The 25,076-nt window shown below is 43.0% G+C and overlaps 1 protein-coding gene across 1 annotated transcript in view; it reads right to left on the reverse strand.

The window, feature by feature from the left end:
* Positions 1-2,097: 2,097 nt before the first annotated feature.
* LOC135568603 (multiple C2 and transmembrane domain-containing protein 2-like) overlaps positions 2,098-25,076 on the reverse strand; it is a gene marked incomplete at its 5' end in the record, with an annotated part of 59,631 nt that continues 36,652 nt past the window's right edge. The window contains 4 exon segments of the mRNA XM_065015414.1: positions 2,098-2,661; positions 5,775-5,872; positions 6,861-6,970; positions 21,453-21,562. Of these exon segments, the coding sequence (XP_064871486.1) occupies positions 2,587-2,661; positions 5,775-5,872; positions 6,861-6,970; positions 21,453-21,562 (393 nt within the window).

Raw genomic sequence — 25,076 nt, forward strand, 5'->3', positions numbered from 1 at the left:
GACTGCTAATGAAAACATGCTGGTGATCTTTAGCCTGCTGGTGATCCAATCTCCATGTCTGACTGCTAATGAAAACATGCTGGTGATCTTTAGCCTGCTGGTGATCCAATCTCCATGTCTGACTGCTAATGAAAACATGCTGGTGATCTTTAGCCTGCTGGTGATCCAATATCCATGTCTGACTGCTAATGAAAACATGCTGGTGATCCAATCTCCATGTCTGACTGCTAATGAAAACATGCTGGTGATCTTTAGCCCGCTGGTGATCCAATCTCCATGTCTGACTGCTAATGAAAACATGCTGGTGATCTTTAGCCTGCTGGTGATCCAATATCCATGTCTGACTGCTAATGAAAACATGCTGGTGATCTTTAGCCTGCTGGTGATCCAATCTCCATGTCTGACTGCTAATGAAAACATGCTGGTGATCTTTAGCCCGCTGGTGATCCAATCTCCATGTCTGACTGCTAATGAAAACATGCTGGTGATCTTTAGCCTGCTGGTGATCCAATATCCATGTCTGATTGCTAATGAAAACATGCTGGTGATCTTTAGCCTGCTGGTGATCCAATATCCATGTCTGACTGCTAATGAAAACATGCTGGTGATCTTTAGCCTGCTGGTGATCCAATCTCCATGTCTGACTGCTAATGAAAACATGCTGGTGATCTTTAGCCCGCTGGTGATCCAATATCCATGTCTGACTGCTAATGAAAACATGCTGGTGATCTTTAGCCTGCTGGTGATCCAATCTCCATGTCTGACTGCTAATGAAAACATGCTGGTGATCTTTAGCCTGCTGGTGATCCAATCTCCATGTCTGACTGCTAATGAAAACATGCTGGTGATCCAATCTCCATGTCTGACTGCTAATGAAAACATGCTGGTGATCTTTAGCCTGCTGGTGATCCAATCTCCATGTCTGACTGCTAATGAAAACATGCTGGTGATCTTTAGCCTGCTGGTGATCCAATCTCCATGTCTGACTGCTAATGAAAACATGCTGGTGATCTTTAGCCCGCTGGTGATCCAATCTCCATGTCTGACTGCTAATGAAAACATGCTGGTGATCTTTAGCCCGCTGGTGATCCAATCTCCATGTCTGACTGCTAATGAAAACATGCTGGTGATCTTTAGCCCGCTGGTGATCCAATCTCCATGTCTGACTGCTAATGAAAACATGCTGGTGATCCAATCTCCATGTCTGACTGCTAATGAAAACATGCTGGTGATCCAATATCCATGTCTGACTGCTAATAGACACTGAACACATACAAACGCAACATGTAAAGTGTTGGTCCCATATTTCATGAGTTGAAATAAAAAATCCCAGAATTGTTTCTGTACGTACAAACAGCTTTACCTTCCTCTGTTAGTGAGCATTTCTCCTTTGCCAAGATAATCCACCCACCTGCATCCCAGTCATGTGAAGATAATCCACCCCCCTGCATCCCAGTCATGTGAAGATAATCCACCCCCCTGCACCCCAGTCATGTGAAGATAATCCACCCCCCTGCACCCCAGTCATGTGAAGATAATCAACCCCCCTGCACCCTAGTCATGTGAAGATAATCCACCCACCTGCACCCCAGTCATGTGAAGATAATCCACCCCCCTGCACCCCAGTCATGTGAAGATAATCAACCCCCCTGCACCCCAGTCATGTGAAGATAATCCACCCCCTGCACCCCAGTCATGTGAAGATAATCAACCCCCTGCATCCCAGTCATGTGAAGATAATCCACCCACCTGCACCCCAGTCATGTGAAGATAATCCACCCCCTGCACCCCAGTCATGTGAAGATAATCCACCCCCTGCACCCCAGTCATGTGAAGATAATCCACCCCCTGCACCCCAGTCATGTGAAGATAATCAACCCCCTGCACCCGTCATGTGAAGATAATCCACCCCCTGCACCCCAGTCATGTGAAGATAATCCACCCCCTGCACCCCAGTCATGTGAAGATAATCAACCCCCTGCACCCCAGTCATGTGAAGATAATCAACCCCCTGCACCCCAGTCATGTGAAGATAATCCACCCCCTGCACCCCAGTCATGTGAAGATAATCCACCCCCTGCACCCCAGTCATGTGAAGATAATCAACCCCCCTGCACCCCAGTCATGTGAAGATAATCCACCCCCCTGCACCCCAGTCATGTGAAATCCATTGATTAGGGCTGAAAGAATTCATTTCAAATGACTGATTTTCTTCTATAAACTGTAAGTCAGTAAAATCTTTGAAATTGTTGCATGTTGCGTTGCCATTTTTGTTCAGTGTAGACGCCATGTAGCAGATGCTTTTATCCCAAAGAGACGTAGTTATGCGTGTATACATATGGGTAATCTCAGGAATTCTACCCACTATCCCGGCACAGCAAGTACCATGTTCTACAAACTGAGCTACAGAGGACCAGTAACCCAGGAGCAGTTTTCTAACTAATTCTGAACATAGAGGAATATGATCCAGATATGGCCTGCATATCCTCCACTATACGCCCAGTTTCACACAAGGGCATAAGTCTGAGGCGGCAACAGTGTGCACATGGCCATGTCTTCCATTGGGGACCATAGATTACTCCTCCATCACCGCCTCTCAATGGTTCTCTTCCTCCTCAGAGGACTCTGGGCGCTCAAAGTCTTCAGCTCGCTGTACTGCACCTACACACAGAGGAATATGGTCAGGTATCATTCATAACAGCAGAGCTGTAGGGCTACAGTGTCTGAGGAGGGTCATACTACCAGTTGAGGTCACACAACAGTCACAGTAGCTCTCAACTAGTGTTGTAAAATTCTGCTAACTTCCCCGATTGGAGGATTCACACACTTCCTGCTTATTCCCTCCTGAATCCATGAATCTTCCAACAGATTTCCCCCCAAAAACTAGGACTTTTGGGAAAGTTACCAGAATTTTGCAACCCTACTCTCAACTCTGTGGTGACAATAGTCACAGAAGTGATCAACTCTGTGGTGACAATAGTCACAGAAGTTATCAACTCTGTGGTGACAACTGTCCAGAAGTTATCAACTCTGTGGTAACATTAGTCACAGAAGTTATCAACTCTGTGGTAACATTAGTCACAGAAGTTATCAACTCTGTGGTGCCTTCGCCCGGCAACTGAAAGGCACCTGACCCTAACACCTTGTATAATCCACAAGGGCTGTTAGGGAGGAAACATCATAACAGACATTAGACCGGGCTATAATTACACAGGGCTGTTAGGGAGGAAACATCATAACAGACATTAGACCGGGCTATAATTACACAGGGCTGTTAGGGAGGAAACATCATTAACAGACATTAGACCGGGCTATAATTACACAGGGCTGTTAGGGAGGAAACATCATAACAGACATTAGACCGGGCTATAATTACACAGGGCTGTTAGGGAGGAAACATCATAACAGACTTTAGACCGGGCTATAATTACACAGGGCTGTTAGGGAGGAAACATCATAACAGACATTAGACCGGGCTATAATTACACAGGGCTGTTAGGGAGGAAACATCATAACAGACATTAGACCGGGCTATAATTACACAGGGCTGTTAGGGAGGAAACATCATAACAGACATTAGACCGGGCTATAATTACACAGGCACCAACCTGTGGGATATTTCAGTAGAAAGCCGTGCTGAAAGACTAGAGGTTTACTGGCTTCCTGAATCTGATCTAGAGGTTTACTGGCTTCCTGCATCTGATCTAGAGGTTTACTGGCTTCCTGAATCTGATCTAGAGGTTTACTGGCATCCTGCATCTGATCTAGAGGTTTACTGGCTTCCTGAATCTGATCTAGAGGTTTACTGGCATCCTGAATCTGATCTAGAGGTTTACTGGCATCCTGAATCTGATCTAGAGGTTTACTGGCATCCTGAATCTGATTTACAGGTTTACTGGCATCCTGAATCTGATTTACAGGTTTACTGGCATCCTGAATCTGATCTAGAGGTTATAACCTGAAAGACTAGAGGTTTACTGGCTTCCTGAATCTGATCTAGAGGTTTACTGGCTTCCTGAATCTGATCTAGAGGTTTACTGGCTTCCTGAATCTGATCTAGAGGTTTACTGGCTTCCTGAATCTGATCTAGAGGTTATAACCTGAAAGACTAGAGGTTTACTGGTTTCCTGAATCTGATCTAGAGGTTTACTGGCTTCCTGAATCTGATCTAGAGGTTATAACCTGAAAGACTAGAGGTTTACTGGCTTCCTGAATCTGATCTAGATGTTTACTGGCTTCCCGAATCTGATCTAGAGGTTTACTGGCATCCTGAATCTGATTTACAGGTTTACTGGCATCCTGAATCTGATCTAGAGGTTATAACCTGAAAGACTAGAGGTTTACTGGCTTCCTGAATCTGATCTAGAGGTTTACTGGCTTCCTGAATCTGATCTAGAGGTTATAACCTGAAAGACTAGAGGTTTACTGGCTTCCTGAATCTGATCTAGAGGTTTACTGGCTTCCTGAATCTGATCTAGATGTTTACTGGCATCCTGAATCTGATCTAGAGGTTATAACCTGAAAGACTAGAGATTTACTGGCTTCCTGAATCTGATCTAGAGGTTTACTGGCTTCCTGAATCTGATCTAGAGGTTTACTGGCATCCTGAATCTGATCTAGAGGTTTACTGGCATCCTGAATCTGATCTAGAGGTTATAACCTGAAAGACTAGAGGTTTACTGGCTTCCTGAATCTGATCTAGAGGTTTACTGGCTTCCTGAATCTGATCTAGAGGTTTACTGGCATCCTGCATCTGATCTAGAGGTTTACTGGCATCCTGAATCTGATCTAGAGGTTTACTGGCATCCTGAATCTGATCTAGAGGTTTACTGGCATCCTGCATCTGATCTAGAGGTTTACTGGCATCCTGAATCTGATCTAGAGGTTTACTGGCATCCTGCATCTGATCTAGAGGTTTACTGGCATCCTGAATCTGATCTAGAGGTTTACTGGCATCCTGAATCTGATCTAGAAGTTATAACCTGAAAGACTAGAGGTTTACCGACTTCCTGAATCTGATCTAGAGGTTATAACCTGAAAGACTAGAGGTTTACTGACTACCTGAATCTGATCTAGAAGTTATAACCTGAAAGACTAGAGGTTTACTGACTTCCTGAATCTGATCTAGAGGTTATAACCTGAAAGACTAGAGGTTTACTGACTTCCTGAATCTGATCTAGAAGTTATAACCTGAAAGACTAGAGGTTTACTGGCATCCTGAATCTGATATAGAGGTTATAACCTGAAAGACTAGAGGTTTACTGGCTTCCTGAATCTGATCTAGAGCATTACTGGCTTCCTGAATCTGATCTAGAGGTTATAACCTGCAATACTAGAGGTTTACTGGCTTCCTGAATCTGATCTAGAGCATTACTGGCTTCCTGAATCTGATCTAGAGGTTATAACCTGAAATACTAGAGGTTTACTGGCTTCCTGAATCTGATCTAGAGCATTACTGGCTTCCTGAATCTGATTTAGAGGCAATAACCTGAAAAGGATAATTCCACCACTTTTTAAACTCCCATTCACTATGTCCAGCACCACACCAGGGTCTACATATGTGAATAACGACACATTTCTATGTTCTGTAGCTACAAACATAAGAAGAAAAGGTCCTTTAGGTTTTGACTTTTCATGCAGAGTTTCTACATTTACATGTGATGCCTTTCCAGGCAGGAGGAGTATTATATCCAGCTCCTCACAGTCTTCCTAAATCACTGTGTTATCTGTTGAAAAGTGGTGGAATTGCCCTTTAACCTTCTATAGACACTGACCTTGTGAACGTCTGAAGGAACTCTCCTCAGGAAATCAAACACCTCATTGTTGTCGATGGCGTACGGGGCCCGTAATTTCTTGGTGAATTTATTAATTCCTGAAAACAGACATTCAGGAGAAGCAAAATAAACTGTATAAACCAGTAATCTGGGTGGATCTGATGCAGCTATAATTAAATAAACCAGTCTGTATAAACCAGTAATCTGGGTGGATCTGATGCAGCTATAATTAAATAAACCAGTCTGTATAAACCAGTAATCTGGGTGGATCTGATGCAGCTATAATTAAATAAACCAGTCTGTATAAACCAGTAATCTGGGTGGATCTGATGCAGCTATAATTAAATAATTAAATAAAACAGTCTGTATAAACCAGTAATCTGGGTGGATCTGATGCAGCTATAATTAAATAATGAAATAAAACAGTCTGTATAAACCAGTAATCTGGGTGGATCTGATGCAGCTATAATTAAATAATTAAATAAAACAGTCTGTATAAACCAGTAATCTGGGTGGATCTGATGCAGCTATAATTAAATAAACCAGTCTGTATAAACCAGTAATCTGGGTGGATCTGATGCAGCTATAATTAAATAAACCAGTCTGTATAAACCAGTAATCTGGGTGGATCTGATGCAGCTATAATTAAATAAACCAGTCTGTATAAACCAGTAATCTGGGTGGATCAGATGCAGCTATAATTAAATAAACCAGTCTGTATAAACCAGTAATCTGGGTGGATCTGATGCAGCTATAATTAAATAAACCAGTCTGTATAAACCAGTAATCTGGGTGGATCTGATGCAGCTATAATTAAATAATTAAATAAACCAGTCTGTATAAACCAGTAATCTGGGTGGATCTGATGCAGCTATAATTAAATAAACCAGTCTGTATAAACCAGTAATCTGGGTGGATCTGATGCAGCTATAATTAAATAAGAAAAGGAACAAGTTGTCAATACATGTGTCCTTCCTTTACAGCCTATCAGCATGTATGATACTGTATTGTTTTGGTGTATTTGATATGCTGACCTCACAGAATCAATAGTTCTAGATATCTTAACAAAAGAAAACGTGCACTTACCCCATACTAGAAGGATATATCGTACAGGGATGAAGTATGTCAGAACTGTTACTGTCACCAGGATAAGGAAGGCAAGGTTGGAGAGGAACGGTACTGACCAGTTAAAGGTGCTGATGAAGAGAACACAATACATACTGACTAGAAACACAATACATACTGAGTAGAAACACAATACATACTGAGTAGAAACACAATACATACTGAGTAGAAACACAATACATACTGAGTAGAAACACAATACATATTCATATTGAGTAGAAACACAATACATACTGAGTAGAAACACAATACATATTCATATTGAGTAGAAACACAATTCATACTGAGTAGAAACACAATACATACTGAGTAGAAACACAATACATACTGAGTAGAAACACAATACATATTCATATTGAGTAGAAACACAATACATACTGAGTAGAAACACAATACATATTCATATTGAGTAGAAACACAATTCATACTGAGTAGAAACACAATACATATTCATACTGAGTAGAAACACAATACATATTGAGTAGAAACACAATACATATTGAGTAGAAACACAATACATATTGAGTAGAAACACAATACATACTGAGTAGAAACACAATACATACTGTAGAAACACAATAATACAGTAGAAACACATATTGAGTATAAACACAATACATCTGAGTAGAAACACAATACATACTGAGTAGAAACACAATACATATTGAGTAGAAACACAATACATACTGAGTAGAAACACAATACATACTGAGTAGAAACACAATACATATTGAGTAGAAACACAATACATACTGAGTAGAAACACAATACATACTGAGTAGAAACACAATACATATTCATATTGAGTAGAAACACAATACATATTCATATTGAGAAGAAACACAATACATATTGAGTAGAAACACAATACATACTGAGTAGAAACACAATACATACTGAGTAGAAACACAATTCATATTGAGTAGAAACACAATACATACTGAGTAGAAACACAATACATATTCATATTGAGTAGAAACACAATACATATTCATATTGAGTAGAAACACAATACATACTGAGTAGAAACACAATACATATTCATACTGAGTAGAAACACAATACATACTGAGTAGAAACACAATACATATTCATACTGAGTAGAAACACAATACATACTGAGTAGAAACACAATACATACTGAGTAGAAACACAATACATATTCATATTGAGTAGAAACACAATACATACTGAGTAGAAACACAATACATACTGAGTAGAAACACAATACATATTCATATTGAGTAGAAACACAATACATATTCATATTGAGTAGAAACACAATACATATTCATATTGAGTAGAAACACAATACATACTGAGTAGAAACACAATACATACTGAGTAGAAACACAATACATACTGAGTAGAAACACAATACATACTGAGTAGAAACACAATACATATTCATATTGAGTAGAAACACAATACATATTGAGTAGAAACACTGAGTAGAAACACAATACATATTCATATTGAGTAGAAACACAATACATACTGAGTAGAAACACAATACAATACTGAGTAGAAACACAATACATACTGAGTAGAAACACAATACATAAACACAATAATACTGATAGAAATTCATATTGAGTAGAAACACAATACATACTGAGTAGAAACACAATACATATTCATATTGAGTAGAAACACAATACATACTGAGTAGAAACACAATACATACTGAGTAGAAACACAATACATACTGAGTAGAAACACAATACATATTGAGTAGAAACACAATACATACTGAGTAGAAACACAATACATATTCATATTGAGTAGAAACACAATACATACTGAGTAGAAACACAATACATACTGAGTAGAAACACAATACATACTGAGTAGAAACACAATACATACTGAGTAGAAACACAAATACTGAGTAGAAAACACAATACATATTGAGTAGAAACACAATACATACTGAGTAGAAACACAATACATACTGAGTAGAAACACAATACATACTGAGTAGAAACACAATACATACTGAGTAGAAACACAATACATACTGAGTAGAAACACAATACATATTGAGTAGAAACACAATACATACTGAGTAGAAACACAATACATATTCATATTGAGTAGAAACACAATACATATTCATATTGAGTAGAAACACAATACATATTCATATTGAGTAGAAACACAATACATACTGAGTAGAAACACAATACATATCATATTGAGTAGAAACACAATACATACTGAGTAGAAACACAATACATATTCATATTGAGTAGAAACACAATACATATTCATATTGAGTAGAAACACAATACATACTGAGTAGAAACACAATACATATTCATACTGAGTAGAAACACAATACATATTCATACTGAGTAGAAACACAATACATACTGAGTAGAAACACAATACATATTGAGTAGAAACACAATACATACTGAGTAGAAACACAATACATACTGAGTAGAAACACAATACATACTGAGTAGAAACACAATACATACTGAGTAGAAACACAATACATACTGAGTAGAAACACAATACATACTGAGTAGAAACACAATACATACTGAGTAGAAAACACATACTGAGTAGAAACACATATTGAGTAGAAACACAATACATACTGAGTAGAAACACAATACATATTCATATTGAGTAGAAACACAATACATATTCATATTGAGTAGAAACACAATACATATTCATATTGAGTAGAAACACAATACATACTGAGTAGAAACACAATACATACTGAGTAGAAACACAATACATATTGAGTAGAAACACAATACATACTGAGTAGAAACACAATACATACTGAGTAGAAACACAATACATATTGAGTAGAAACACAATACATATTGAGTAGAAACACAATACATATTGAGTAGAAACACAATACATACTGAGTAGAAACACAATACATATTCATACTGAGTAGAAACACAATACATACTGAGTAGAAACACAATACATATTCATATTGAGTAGAAACACAATACATATTGAGTAGAAACACAATACATACTGAGTAGAAACACAATACATATTGAGTAGAAACACAATACATATTCATACTGAGTAGAAACACAATACATACTGAGTAGAAACACAATACATACTGAGTAGAAACACAATACATATTCATATTGAGTAGAAACACAATTCATATTCAGTAGAAACACAATACATACTGAGTAGAAATACAATTCATATTCAGTAGAAACACAATACATATTCAGTAGAAACACAATACATATTGAGTAGAAATACAATTCATATTCAGTAGAAACACAATTCATATTGAGTAGAAATACAATTCATATTCAGTAGAAACACAATACATATTGAGTAGAAACACAATACATATTGAGTAGAAACACAATACATATTCATATTGAGTAGAAACACAATACATATTGAGTAGAAACACAATACATATTCATATTGAGTAGAAACACAATACATATTCATATTGAGTAGAAACACAATACATACTGAGTAGAAACACAATACATACTGAGTAGAAACACAATACATATTCATATTGAGTAGAAACACAATACATACTGAGTAGAAACACAATACATATTGAGTAGAAACACAATACATATTCATATTGAGTAGAAACACAATACATATTCATATTGAGTAGAAACACAATACATACTGAGTGATAGAAACACAATACATACTGAGTAGAAACACAATACATATTGAGTAGAAACACAATACATATTGAGTAGAAACACAATACATATTCATATTGAGTAGAAACACAATACATACTGAGTAGAAACACAATACATATTGAGTAGAAACACAATACATACTGAGTAGAAACACAATACATATTAGAAACACATACATTGAGTAGAAACACAATACATACTGAGTAGAAACACAATACATACTGAGTAGAAACACAATACATATTATTGAGTAGAAACACAATACATATTGAGTAGAAACACAATACATACTGAGTAGAAACACAATACATACTGAGTAGAAACACAATACATACTGAGTAGAAACACAATACATATTGAGTAGAAACACAATACATATATTCATACTGAGTAGAAACACAATACATATTTGAGTAGAAACACAATACATATTGAGTAGAAACACAATACATATTCATATTGAGTAGAAACACAATACATATTGATTAGAAACACAATACATACTGAGTAGAAACACAATACATATTCATATTGAGTAGAAAACACAATACATATTCATACTGAGTAGAAACACAATACATATTCATATTGAGTAGAAACACAATACATATTGAGTAGAAACACAATACATATTGAGTAGAAACACAATACATACTGAGTAGAAACACAATACATATTGAGTAGACTACAAGATATTCATAAGATAAACACAATACATACTGAGAGGTGAAACACAGTGGAATCATGTTGTTTTACATAGTAGTAGTATGAAACACAATACATTTTACATACTGGGAAACACAATACATATTAGTATGATAGGTGTTGTTGAAACACAATACAAGAAACACAATACATATTGTGAAACACAATACATAGGTGAAACACAATACATTGTAGAAACAGGGTCATCATGAGTAGAAACACACATACATAGGTGAAACACAGGGTCAGTAGAAACACATAGTAGTGTGTAGAAACACAATAGGTGTTGTTGTAGAAACACAATACAGTAGTAGTATGATTAGGTGTTGTTAGAAACAGGGTACAGTCATAGTAGTAGAAAACACAATACATAGGTGTTGTTTTACAGGAAACACAATACATATTCATATGATAGGTGCATGTTTAGAAACAGGGTCATTCATATTGAGTAGAAACACAATAGGTGTTGTTTTACAGGGAAACACAATACATAGTAGTATGATAGGTGTTGTTGTACAGGGTCAGAAACACAATAGTAGTGTGATAGGTGTTGTTGTACAGGGAAACACAGTCATAGTAGTAGTATGATAGGTGTTGTTCATACAGGGTCAGTCATAGTAGTATGATAGGTGTTGTTTTACAGGGTCAGTCATAGTAGTATGATAGGTACATTGTTTTACATAGGGTCAGTCATATGGTAGTATGATAGGTGTTGTTTTACAGTAGAAACACAATACATAGTAGTATGAAACACAATAGGTGTTGTTTTACAGGGTCAATACATAGTAGTATACATAGGTGTTGTTTTACAGTAGAAACACAATACATAGTAGAAACACAATACATACTTAGAAACACATATGATAGGTGTTGTTTTACAGTAGAAACACAATACATATAGTAGTAGAAACACAATACATACTGGTGTTGTTTTATTGAGTCAGAAACACAGTACATATGATACATGTTGAAACACAATACATTTAGTAGAAACACAATACATAGTAGTATGAAACACAGGTGTTGTTTTAGAAACACAATCATAGTAGTATGATAGGTGTTGTTTTACAGGGTCAGTCATGAGTAGTATGATAGGTGTTGTTTTACAATCAGTCATAGTAGTATGATAGGTGTTGTTTACAGGGTCAGTACATAGTAGTAGATAGATACAATTTTACAGGGTCAGTCATATTGAGTAGAAACATGATAGGTATTGTTTTACAGGGCCAGTCATAGTAGTATGATAGGTGTTGTTTTACAGGGTCAGTACATAGTAGTATGATAGGTGTTGTTTTACATATTGGGTCAGTCATAGTAGTATGATAGGTGTTGTAGAAACAGGGTCATAGTAGTATGATAGGTGTTGTTTTATAGGGTCAGTCATAGTAGTATGATAGGTGTTGTTTTACAGGGAAACACAATACATACTGAGAACACACACATCAGTCATAGTAGTATGATAGGTGTTGTTGTACAGGGTCAGTCATAGTAGTATGATAGGTGTTGTTTCACAGGGTCAGTCATAGTAGTGTGATAGGTGTTGTTTTACAGGGTCAGTCATAGTAGTATGATAGGTGTTGTTTCACAGGGTCAGTCATAGTAGTATGATAGGTGTTGTTTTACAGGGTCAGTCATAGTAGTATGATAGGTGTTGTTTTACAGGGTCATAGTAGTATGATAGGTGTTGTTTTACAGGGTCAGTCATGGTAGTATGATAGGTGTTGTTTTACAGGGTCAGTCATAGTAGTATGATAGGTGTTGTTTTACAGGGTCAGTCATAGTAGTATGATAGGTGTTGTTTTACAGGGTCAGTCCCAGTAGTATGATAGGTGTTGTTTTACAGGGTCAGTCATAGTAGTATGATAGGTGTTGTTTTACAGGGTCATAGTAGTATGATAGGTGTTGTTTTATAGGGTCAGTCATAGTAGTATGATAGGTGTTGTTTCACAGGGTCAGTCATAGTAGTATGATAGGTGCTGTTTTACAGGGTCAGTCATAGTAGTATGATAGGTGTTGTTTTACAGGGTCAGACATAGTAGTATGATAGGTGTTGTTGTACAGGGTCAGTCATAGTAGTATGATAGGTGTTGTTTTACAGGGTCAGTCCCAGTAGTGTGATAGGTGTTGTTTTACAGGGTCAGTCATAGTAGTATGATAGGTGTTGTTTTACAGGGTCAGTCATAGTAGTATGATAGGTGCTGTTTTACAGGGTCAGTCATGGTAGTATGATAGGTGTTGTTTTACAGGGTCAGTCATGGTAGTAGGTGTTGACAGGTGCAGTGGAATGTGTTGTTTTACAGGGTCAGTCGTAGTAGTTCAGCACCAGTGGAGCAAATTAGGTTTAAGTGACTTGCTCAATGGCATATCGACAGATTTTTCATAGGTGTCGGCTCTTATGTTCGGGTTTAGGTGGTTACCACCCCAATAGTAGTATGATAGGCTACCTGCCTCCCTAACTAGTGGGTTACCAGGTGTTGTTTTAACAGGGTCAGAAGACCTGCCTCCCTAAAAGATAGGTGTTGTTTTACAGGGTTTCACCCCAAAGTAGTATGATAGGTGTTGTTTTACAGGGTCAGTCATAGGCTGTTGCCTAGTATGATAGGTGTTGTTTTAGGGTCACCCCAAACTCTAAGTAGAATAGGTGCCTCCCTAACTAGTAGGGGTTACCAGTCATAGTAGTATGATAGGTGGCTACCTGCCTCCCTAGTACTAGTGGTTTTACCACCCCAAAGTCTGAAGGTGTTGTTTACCTGCCTCCCTAACTAGTAGGTGGTTACCAGGGTCCAAAGCTCTAAGTAGTATGGCTAGGTGCCTGTTTAACAGGGTTCACCCCAAAGCTAGTGTGATAGGTGTTGCCTTTAACAGGGTTACCACCCCATAGTAGTAGAATAGGTGCCTCCCTAACTAGTGGGTTACCACTCCAAAGCTCTAATAATAGGCTACCTGTTTAACAGTGGGTTACCACCCCAAAGCTCTAAGGTGTTGTTTACAGGGTCAGTCATAGTAGCTAGGTACCTGTCCCTAACTAGTGGATTACCACCCCAAAGCTCTAACCGAGGTAGGCTACCTGCCTTTAACAGTGGGTTACCACCCCAAAGCGCTAAACGCATAGGCTACCTGCCTCCCTAACTAGTGGGTTACCACCCCAAAGCTCTAACCGATAGGCTACCTGCCTCCCTAACTAGTGGGTTACCACCCCAAAGCTCTAACCGCTAGGCTACCTGCCTCCTAACTAGTGGGTTACCACCCCAAAGCTCTAAGCGCTAGAATACCTGCCTCCTAACTAGTGGGTTACCACCCCAAAGTGCTAACCGCAGGCTACCTGCCTCCCTAACTAGTGGGTTACCACCCCAAAGCTCTAACCGCTAGAATACCTGCCTCCCTAACTAGTGGGTTACCACCCCAAAGCTCTAACCGCTAGGCTACCTGCCTCCCTAACTAGTGGGTTACCACCCCAAAGCTCTAACCGCTAGGCTACCTGCCTCCCTAACTAGTGGGTTACCACCCCAAAGCTCTAACCGCTAGAATACCTGCCTCCCTAACTAGTGGGTTACCACTCCAAAGCTCTAACCGCTAGGCTACCTGCCTCCCTAACTAGTGGGTTACCACCCCAAAGCTCTAACCGCTAGGCTACCTGCCTCCCTAACTAGTGGATTACCACCCCAAAGCTCTAACCGCTAGGCTACCTGCCTCCCTAACTAGTGGGTTACCACCCCAAAGCGCTAAACGCTAGGCTACCTGCCTCCCTAACTAGTGGGTTACCACCCCAAAGCTCTAACCGCAAGGCTACCTGCCTCCCTAACTTTTGCGTTACCACCCCAAAGCTCTAACCGCTAGGCTACCTGCCTCCCTAACTAGTGGGTTACCACCCCAAAGCTCTAACCGCTAGGCTACCTGCCTCCCTAACTAGTGGGTTACCACCCCAAAGCTCTAACCACTAGAAGACCTGCCTCCCTAACTAGTGGGTTACCACCCCAAAGCGCTAACCGCTAGGCTACCTGCCTTCCTAACTAGTGGGTTACCACCCCAAAGCTCTAAGCGCTAGAATACCTGCCTTCCTAACTAGTGGGTTACCACCCCAAAGCGCTAACCGCTAGGCTACCTGCCTCCCTAACTAGTGGGTTACCACCCCAAAGCTCTAAGCGCTAGAATACCTGCCTCCCTAAATAGTGGGTTACCACCCCAAAGTGCTAACCGCTAGGCTACCTGCCTCCCTAACTAGTGGGTTACCACCCCAAAGCTCTAACCGCTAGAATACCTGCCTCCCTAACTAGTGGGTTACCACTCCAAAGCTCTAACCGCTAGGCTACCTGCCTCCCTAACTTTTGCGTTACCACCCCAAAGCTCTAACCGCTAGGCTACCTGCCTCCCTAACTAGTGGGTTACCACCCCAAAGCTCTAACCGCTAGGCTACCTGCCTCCCTAACTTGTGGGTTACCACCCCAAAGCTCTAACCGCTAGGCTACCTGCCTCCCTAACTTTTGGGTTACAACCCCAAAGCTCTAACCGCTAGGCTACCTGCCTCCCTAACTTTTGGGTTACCACCCCAAAGCTCTAACCGCTAGGCTACCTGCCTCCCTAACTAGTGGGTTACCATCCCAAAGCTCTAACTGCTAGGCTACCTGCCTCCCTAACTTTTGGGTTACCACCCCAAAGCTCTAACCGTTAGGCTACCTGCCTCCCTAACTTTTGGGTTACCACCCCAAAGCTCTAACCGCTAGGCTACCTGCCTCCCTAACTTTTGGGTTACCACCCCAATGCTCTAACCGCTAGGCTACCTGCCTCCCTAACTTTTGGGTTACCACCCCAAAGCTCTAACCACTAGAAGACCTGCCTCCCTAACTAGTGGGTTACCACCCCAAAGCGCTAACCGCTAGGCTACCTGCCTTCCTAACTAGTGGGTTACCACCCCAATGCTCTAAGCGCTAGAATACCTGCCTCCCTAACTAGTGGGTTACCACCCCAAAGCGCTAACCGCTAGGACCTGCCTCCCTAACTAGTGGGTTACCACCCCAAAGCTAACCGCTAGGCTACCTGCCTCCCTAACTAGTGGGTTACCACCCCAAAGCTCTAACCGCTAGAATACCTGCCTCCCTAACTAGTGGGTTACCACCCCAAAGCTCTAACCGCTAGGCTACCTGCCTCCCTAACTAGTGGGTTACCACCCCAAAGCTCTAACCGCTAGGCTACCTGCCTCCCTAACTAGTGGGTTACCACCCCAAAGCTCTAACCGCTAGGCTACCTGCCTCCCTAACTAGTGGGTTACCATCCCAAAGCTCTAACTGCTAGGCTACCTGCCTCCCTAACTTTTGGGTTACCACCCCAAAGCTCTAACCGCTAGGCTACCTGCCTCCCTAACTAGTGGGTTACCACCCCAAAGCTCTAACCGTTAGGCTACCTGCCTCCCTAACTTTTGGGTTACCACCCCAAAGCTCTAACCGCTAGGCTACCTGCCTCCCTAACTTTTGGGTTACCACCCCAATGCTCTAACCGCTAGGCTACCTGCCTCCCTAACTTTTGGGTTACCACCCCAAAGCTCTAACCACTAGAAGACCTGCCTCCCTAACTAGTGGGTTACCACCCCAAAGCGCTAACCGCTAGGCTACCTGCCTTCCTAACTAGTGGGTTACCACCCCAAACTCTAAGCGCTAGAATACCTGCCTCCCTAACTAGTGGGTTACCACCCCAAAGCGCTAACCGCTAGGCTACCTGCCTCCCTAACTAGTGGGTTACCACCCCAAAGCTCTAAGCGCTAGAATACCTGCCTCCCTAACTAGTGGGTTACCACCCCAAAGTGCTAACCGCTAGGCTACCTGCCTCCCTAACTAGTGGGTTACCACCCCAAAGCTCTAACCGCTAGAATACCTGCCTCCCTAACTAGTGGGTTACCACTCCAAAGCTCTAACCGCTAGGCTACCTGCCTCCCTAACTAGTGGGTTACCACCCCAAAGCTCTAACCGCTAGGCTACCTGCCTCCCTAACTAGTGGGTTACCACCCCAAAGCTCTAACCGCTAGGCTACCTGCCTCCCTAACTAGTGGGTTACCATCCCAAAGCTCTAACTGCTAGGCTACCTGCCTCCCTAACTTTTGGGTTACCACCCCAAAGCTCTAACCGCTAGGCTACCTGCCTCCCTAACTAGTGGGTTACCACCCCAAAGCTCTAACCGTTAGGCTACCTGCCTCCCTAACTTTTGGGTTACCACCCCAAAGCTCTAACCGCTAGGCTACCTGCCTCCCTAACTTTTGGGTTACCACCCCAATGCTCTAACCGCTAGGCTACCTGCCTCCCTAACTTTTGGGTTACCACCCCAAAGCTCTAACCACTAGAAGACCTGCCTCCCTAACTAGTGGGTTACCACCCCAAAGCGCTAACCGCTAGGCTACCTGCCTTCCTAACTAGTGGGTTACCACCCCAAACTCTAAGCGCTAGAATACCTGCCTCCCTAACTAGTGGGTTACCACCCCAAAGCGCTAACCGCTAGGCTACCTGCCTCCCTAACTAGTGGGTTACCACCCCAAAGCTCTAAGCGCTAGAATACCTGCCTCCCTAACTAGTGGGTTACCACCCCAAAGCGCTAACCGCTAGGCTACCTGCCTCCCTAACTAGTGGGTTACCACCCCAAAGCTCTAAGCGCTAGAATACCTGCCTCCCTAACTAGTGGGTTACCACCCCAAAGTGCTAACCGCTAGGCTACCTGCCTCCCTAACTAGTGGGTTACCACCCCAAAGCTCTAACCGCTAGAATACCTGCCTCCCTAACTAGTGGGTTACCACTCCAAAGCTCTAACCGCTAGGCTACCTGCCTCCCTAACTAGTGGGTTACCACCCCAAAGCTCTAACCGCTAGGCTACCTGCCTCCCTAACTAGTGGGTTACCACCCCAAAGCTCTAACCGCTAGAATACCTGCCTCCCTAACTAGTGGGTTACCACTCCAAAGCTCTAACCGCTAGGCTACCTGCCTCCCTAACTAGTGGGTTACCACCCCAAAGCTCTAACCGCTAGGCTACCTGCCTCCCTAACTAGTGGGTTACCACCCCAAAGCTCTAACCGCTAGGCTACCTGCCTCCCTAACTAGTGGGTTACCACCCCAAAGCGCTAACCGCTAGGCTACCTGCCTCCCTAACTAGTGGGTTACCACCCCAAAGCTCTAACCGCTAGGCTACCTGCCTCCCTAACTTTTGCGTTACCACCCCAAAGCTCTAACCGCTAGGCTACCTGCCTCCCTAACTAGTGGGTTACCACCCCAAAGCTCTAACCGCTAGGCTACCTGCCTCCCTAACTAGTGGGTTACCACCCCAAAGCTCTAACCACTAGAAGACCTGCCTCCCTAACTAGTGGGTTACCACCCCAAAGCGCTAACCGCTAGGCTACCTGCCTTCCTAACTAGTGGGTTACCACCCCAAAGCTCTAAGCGCTAGAATACCTGCCTTCCTAACTAGTGGGTTACCACCCCAAAGCGCTAACCGCTAGGCTACCTGCCTCCCTAACTAGTGGGTTACCACCCCAAAGCTCTAAGCGCTAGAATACCTGCCTCCCTAACTAGTGGGTTACCACCCCAAAGTGCTAACCGCTAGGCTACCTGCCTCCCTAACTAGTGGGTTACCACCCCAAAGCTCTAACCGCTAGAATACCTGCCTCCCTAACTAGTGGGTTACCACTCCAAAGCTCTAACCGCTAGGCTACCTGCCTCCCTAACTAGTGGGTTACCACCCCAAAGCTCTAACCGCTAGGCTACCTGCCTCCCTAACTAGTGGGTTACCACCCCAAAGCTCTAACCGCTAGGCTACCTGCCTCCCTAACTAGTGGGTTACCACCCCAAAGCGCTAACCGCTAGGCTACCTGCCTCCCTAACTAGTGGGTTACCACCCCAAAGCTCTAACCGCTAGGCTACCTGCCTCCCTAACTTTTGCGTTACCACCCCAAAGCTCTAACCGCTAGGCTACCTGCCTCCCTAACTAGTGGGTTACCACCCCAAAGCTCTAACCGCTAGGCTACCTGCCTCCCTAACTTGTGGGTTACCACCCCAAAGCTCTAACCGCTAGGCTACCTGCCTCCCTAACTTTTGGGTTACCACCCCAAAGCTCTAACCGCTAGGCTACCTGCCTCCCTAACGTTTGGGTTACCACCCCAATGCTCTAACCGCTAGGCTACCTGTCTCCCTAACTTTTGGGTTACCACCCCAAAGCTCTAACCGCTAGGCTACCTGCCTCCCTAACTTTTGGGTTACCACCCCAAAGCTCTAAGCGCTAGAATACCTGCCTCCCTAACTAGTGGGTTACCACCCCAAAGCTCTAAGCGCTAGAATACCTGCCTCCCTAACTAGTGGGTTACCACTCCAAAGCTCTAACCGCTAGGCTACCTGCCTCCCTAACTAGTGGGTTACCACCCCAAAGCTCTAACCGCTAGGCTACCTGCCTCCCTAACTAGTGGGTTACCACCCCAAAGCTCTAACCGCTAGGCTACCTGCCTCCCTAACTAGTGGGTTACCACCCCAAAGCGCTAACCGCTAGGCTACCTGCCTCCCTAACTAGTGGGTTACCACCCCAAAGCTCTAACCGCTAGGCTACCTGCCTCCCTAACTTTTGCGTTACCACCCCAAAGCTCTAACCGCTAGGCTACCTGCCTCCCTAACTAGTGGGTTACCACCCCAAAGCTCTAACCGCTAGGCTACCTGCCTCCCTAACTTGTGGGTTACCACCCCAAAGCTCTAACCGCTAGGCTACCTGCCTCCCTAACTTTTGGGTTACAACCCCAAAGCTCTAACCGCTAGGCTACCTGCCTCCCTAACTTTTGGGTTACCACCCCAAAGCTCTAACCGCTAGGCTACCTGCCTCCCTAACTAGTGGGTTACCATCCCAAAGCTCTAACTGCTAGGCTACCTGCCTCCCTAACTTTTGGGTTACCACCCCAAAGCTCTAACCGCTAGGCTACCTGCCTCCCTAACTAGTGGGTTACCACCCCAAAGCTCTAACCGTTAGGCTACCTGCCTCCCTAACTTTTGGGTTACCACCCCAAAGCTCTAACCGCTAGGCTACCTGCCTCCCTAACTTTTGGGTTACCACCCCAATGCTCTAACCGCTAGGCTACCTGCCTCCCTAACTTTTGGGTTACCACCCCAAAGCTCTAACCGCTAGGCTACCTGCCTCCCTAACTTTTGGGTTACCACCCCAAAGCTCTAAGCGCTAGAATACCTGCCTCCCTAACTAGTGGGTTACCACCCCAAAGCTCTAAGCGCTAGAATACCTGCCTCCCTAACTAGTGGGTTACCACTCCAAAGCTCTAACCGCTAGGCTACCTGCCTCCCTAACTAGTGGGTTACCACCCCAAAGCTCTAACCGCTAGGCTACCTGCCTCCCTAACTAGTGGGTTACCACCCCAAAGCTCTAACCGCTAGAATACCTGCCTCCCTAACTAGTGGGTTACCACCCCAAAGCGCTAATCGCTAGGCTACCTGCCTCCCTAACTAGTGGGTTACCACCCCAAAGCTCTAACCGCTAGGCTACCTGCCTCCCTAACTTTTGCGTTACCACCCCAAAGCTCTAACCGCTAGGCTACCTGCCTCCCTAACTAGTGGGTTACCACCCCAAAGCTCTAACCGCTAGGCTACCTGCCTCCCTAACTTGTGGGTTACCACCCCAAAGCTCTAACCGCTAGGCTACTTGCCTCCCTAACTTTTGGGTTACAACCCCAAAGCTCTAACCGCTAGGCTACCTGCCTCCCTAACTTTTGGGTTACCACCCCAAAGCTCTAACCGCTAGGCTACCTGCCTCCCTAACTTTTGGGTTACCACCCCAAAGCTCTAACCGCTAGGCTACCTGCCTCCCTAACTAGTGGGTTACCACCCCAAAGCTCTAACCGCTAGGCTACCTGCCTCCCTAACTAGTGGGTTACCACCCCAAAGCTCTAACCGCTAGGCTACCTGCATCCCTAACTAGTGGGTTACCACCCCAAAGCTCTAACCGCTAGGCTACCTGCCTCCCTAACTTGCGCCCAACTTCATTTTGGTTGGAGGAGATATGGGCAGAAACATACAAAAAATATAAACTAAATATTGAATCAACATTTATGGACAATTAAAATAAACACATGTCAAAACCAGAACACCATGTCAAATCAACATTTATGGACAATTAAAATAAACACATGTCTAATTCAGACTAAAATGCTCACTTTTTAATTCTCTCCCCGAAGCATGCGATTTCCTCCAACAGGTTTTGGACAGTGATGACAGTCTCTTGAACCATGTGAATTTTTTCCATCAAACCTCTCTTCTCGGATTCCTACAACATTAAAGGACCAGTCAGTTCTACATGTCTTTAGATACATTAAAGGACCAGTCAGTTCTACATGTCTTTAGATACATTAAAGGACCAGTCAGTTCTACATGTCTTTAGATACATTAAAGGACCAGTCAGTTCTACATGTCTTTAGATACATTAAAGGACCAGTCAGTTCTACATGTCTTTAGATACATTAAAGGACCAGTCAGTTCTACATGTCTTTACATACATTAATAACTTGTTAGGGAAGCGGTCCCGTTGTGGGGATCAAATCAGCTGAAATTTCAAGTGCGCCACGTATAGTTTTTGATAAAACTCAAACCTTCATTAAAATACACATACAAGGTACTGAATTAAAGCTACAGTTCAGAATCTAGCTACCGAGTCAGATTTGTAAAATGCTTTTCGGCGAAAGCATGAGAAGCTATTATCTGATAGCATACACCCCAGTCAGTTCTACATGTCTTTAGATACATTAAAGGACCAGTCAGTTCTACATGTCTTTAGATACATTAAAGGACCAGTCAGTTCTACATGTCTTGAGATACATTAAAGGACCAGTCAGTTCTTCATCTTTACATACATTAAAGGACCAGTCAGTTCTACATGTCTTTAGATACATTAAAGGACCAGTCAGTTCTATGTCTTCAGATTCCTCCAATATTAAAGGACCAATCAGTTCTACATGTCTTTAGATACATTAAAGGACCAGTCAGTTCTACATGTCTTTAGATACATTAAAGGACCAGTCAGTTCTACATGTCTTTAGATACATTAAAGGACCAGTCAGTTCTACATGTCTTTAGATACATTAAAGGACCAGTCAGTTCTACGTCTTTAGTTCCTCCAACATTAAAGGACCAGTCAGTTCTACATGTCTTTAGATTCCTCCAACATTAAAGGACCAATCAGTTCTACATGTCTTTAGATACATTAAAGGACCAGTCAGTTCTACATGTCTTTAAATACATTAAAGGACCAGTCAGTTCTTCGTCTTTAAATACATTAAAGGACCAGTCAGTTCTATGTCTTCAGATTCCTCCAATATTAAAGGACCAATCAGTTCTACATGTCTTTAGATACATTAAAGGACCAGTCAGTTCTACATGTCTTTAGATACATTAAAGGACCAGTCAGTTCTTCGTCTTTAAATACATTATAGGACCAGTCAGTTCTATGTCTTCAGATTCCATGTCTTCAGATTTGTAGAGATACCTCTACAGTCAGACAGAACCTCTACAGTCAGACATATCCTCTACAGTCAGACAGATCCTCTACAGTCAGACAGACAGATCCTCTACAGTCAGACAGACAGATCCTCTACAGTCAGACAGAACCTCTACAGTCAGACAGACAGATCCTCTACAGTCAGACAGATCCTCTACAGTCAGACAGACAGAACCTCTACAGTCAGACAGAACCTCTACAGTCAGACAGATCCTCTACAGTCAGACAGACAGATCCTCTACAGTCAGACAGACAGATCCTCTACAGTCAGACAGACATAACCTCTACAGTCAGACAGACAGATCCTCCAAAGTCAGACAGAACCTCTACAGTCAGACAGACAGATCCTCTACAGTCAGACAGACAGATCCTCTACAGTCAGACAGATCCTCTACAGTCAGACATAACCTCTACAGTCAGACAGACAGATCCTCTACAGTCAGACAGACAGATTCTCTACAGTCAGACAGACAGATCCTCTACAGTCAGACAGACAGATCTCTACAGTCAGACATAACCTCTACAGTCAGACAGACAGATCCTCTACAGTCAGACAGATCCTCTACAGTCAGACAGACAGATCCTCTACAGTCAGACAGACAGATCCTCTACAGTCAGACAGACAGAACCTCTACAGTCAGACAGACAGAACCTCCACAGTCAGACAGACAGAACCTCAACAGTCAGACAGACAGAACCTCCACAGTCAGACAGACAGAACCTCAACAGTCAGACAGACAGAACCTCCACAGTCAGACAGAACCTCTACAGTCAGACAGAACCTCTACAGTCAGACAGAACGTCTACAGTCAGACGGACAGAACCTCCACAGTCAGACAGACAGAACCTCCACAGTCAGACAGACAGAACCTCCACAGTCAGACAGAACCTCTACAGTCAGACAGACAGAACCTCCACAGTCAGACAGAACCTCTACAGTCAGACAGAACCTCTACAGTCAGACAGAACGTCTACAGTCAGACAGACAGAACCTCTACAGTCAGACAGACAGAACCTCTACAGTCAGACAGAACGTCTACAGTCAGACGGACAGAACCTTCACAGTCAGATAGAACCTCTACAGTCAGACAGACAGATCCTCTACAGTCAGACAGACATATCCCCTACAGTCAGACAGATCCTCTACAGTCAGACATAACCTCTACAGTCAGACATAACCTCTACAGTCAGACAGACAGATCCTCTACAGTCAGACAGACAGATCCTCTACAGTCAGACAGATCCTCTACAGTCAGACAGACAGATCCTCTACAGTCAGACAGATCCTCTACAGTCAGACAGACAGATCCTCTCCAGTCAGACAGACAGATCCTTTACAGTCAGACAGACAGATCCTTTACAGTCAGACAGATCCTCTACAGTCAGACAGACAGATCCTCTACAGTCAGACAGACAGAACCTCCACAGTCAGACAGACAGATCCTCTACAGTCAGACAGACAGATCCTCTACAGTCAGACAGACAGATCCTCTACAGTCAGACAGACAGAACCTCCACAGTCAGACAGACAGATCCTCTACAGTCAGACAGACAGATCCTCTACAGTCAGACAGTCAGATCCTCTACAGTCAGACAGACAGATCCTCTACAGTCAGACAGACAGATCCTCTACAGTCAGACAGACAGATCCTTTACAGTCAGACAGATCCTCTACAGTCAGACAGACAGATCCTCTCCAGTCAGACAGACAGATCCTCTACAGTCAGACAGACAGATCCTTTACAGTCAGACAGACAGATCCTTTACAGTCAGACAGATCCTCTACAGTCAGACAGACAGATCCTCTACAGTCAGACAGACAGATCCTCTACAGTCAGACAGACAGATCCTTTACAGTCAGACAGATCCTCTACAGTCAGACAGACAGATCCTCTCCAGTCAGACAGACCGATCCTCTCCAGTCAGACAGACAGATCCTCTCCAGTCAGACAGACAGATCCTCTACAGTCAGACAGACAGATCCTTTATAGTCAGACAGATCCTCTACAGTCAGACAGACAGATCCTCTCCAGTCAGACAGACAGATCCTCTAAAGTCAGACAGACAGATCCTCTACAGTCAGACAGACAGATCCTCTACAGTCAGACAGATCCTCTCCAGACAGACAGATCCTCTACAGTCAGACAGACAGATCCTCTACAGTCAGACAGATCCTCTCCAGACAGACAGAACCTCTACAGTCAGACAGACAGATCCTCTACAGTCAGACAGACAGATCCTCTCCAGTCAGACAGACAGATCCTCTACAGTCAGACAGACAGATCCT

This window comes from Oncorhynchus nerka, unplaced genomic scaffold (assembly GCF_034236695.1).
Source record: "Oncorhynchus nerka isolate Pitt River unplaced genomic scaffold, Oner_Uvic_2.0 unplaced_scaffold_1457, whole genome shotgun sequence".
NCBI lineage: Eukaryota > Metazoa > Chordata > Actinopteri > Salmoniformes > Salmonidae > Oncorhynchus > Oncorhynchus nerka.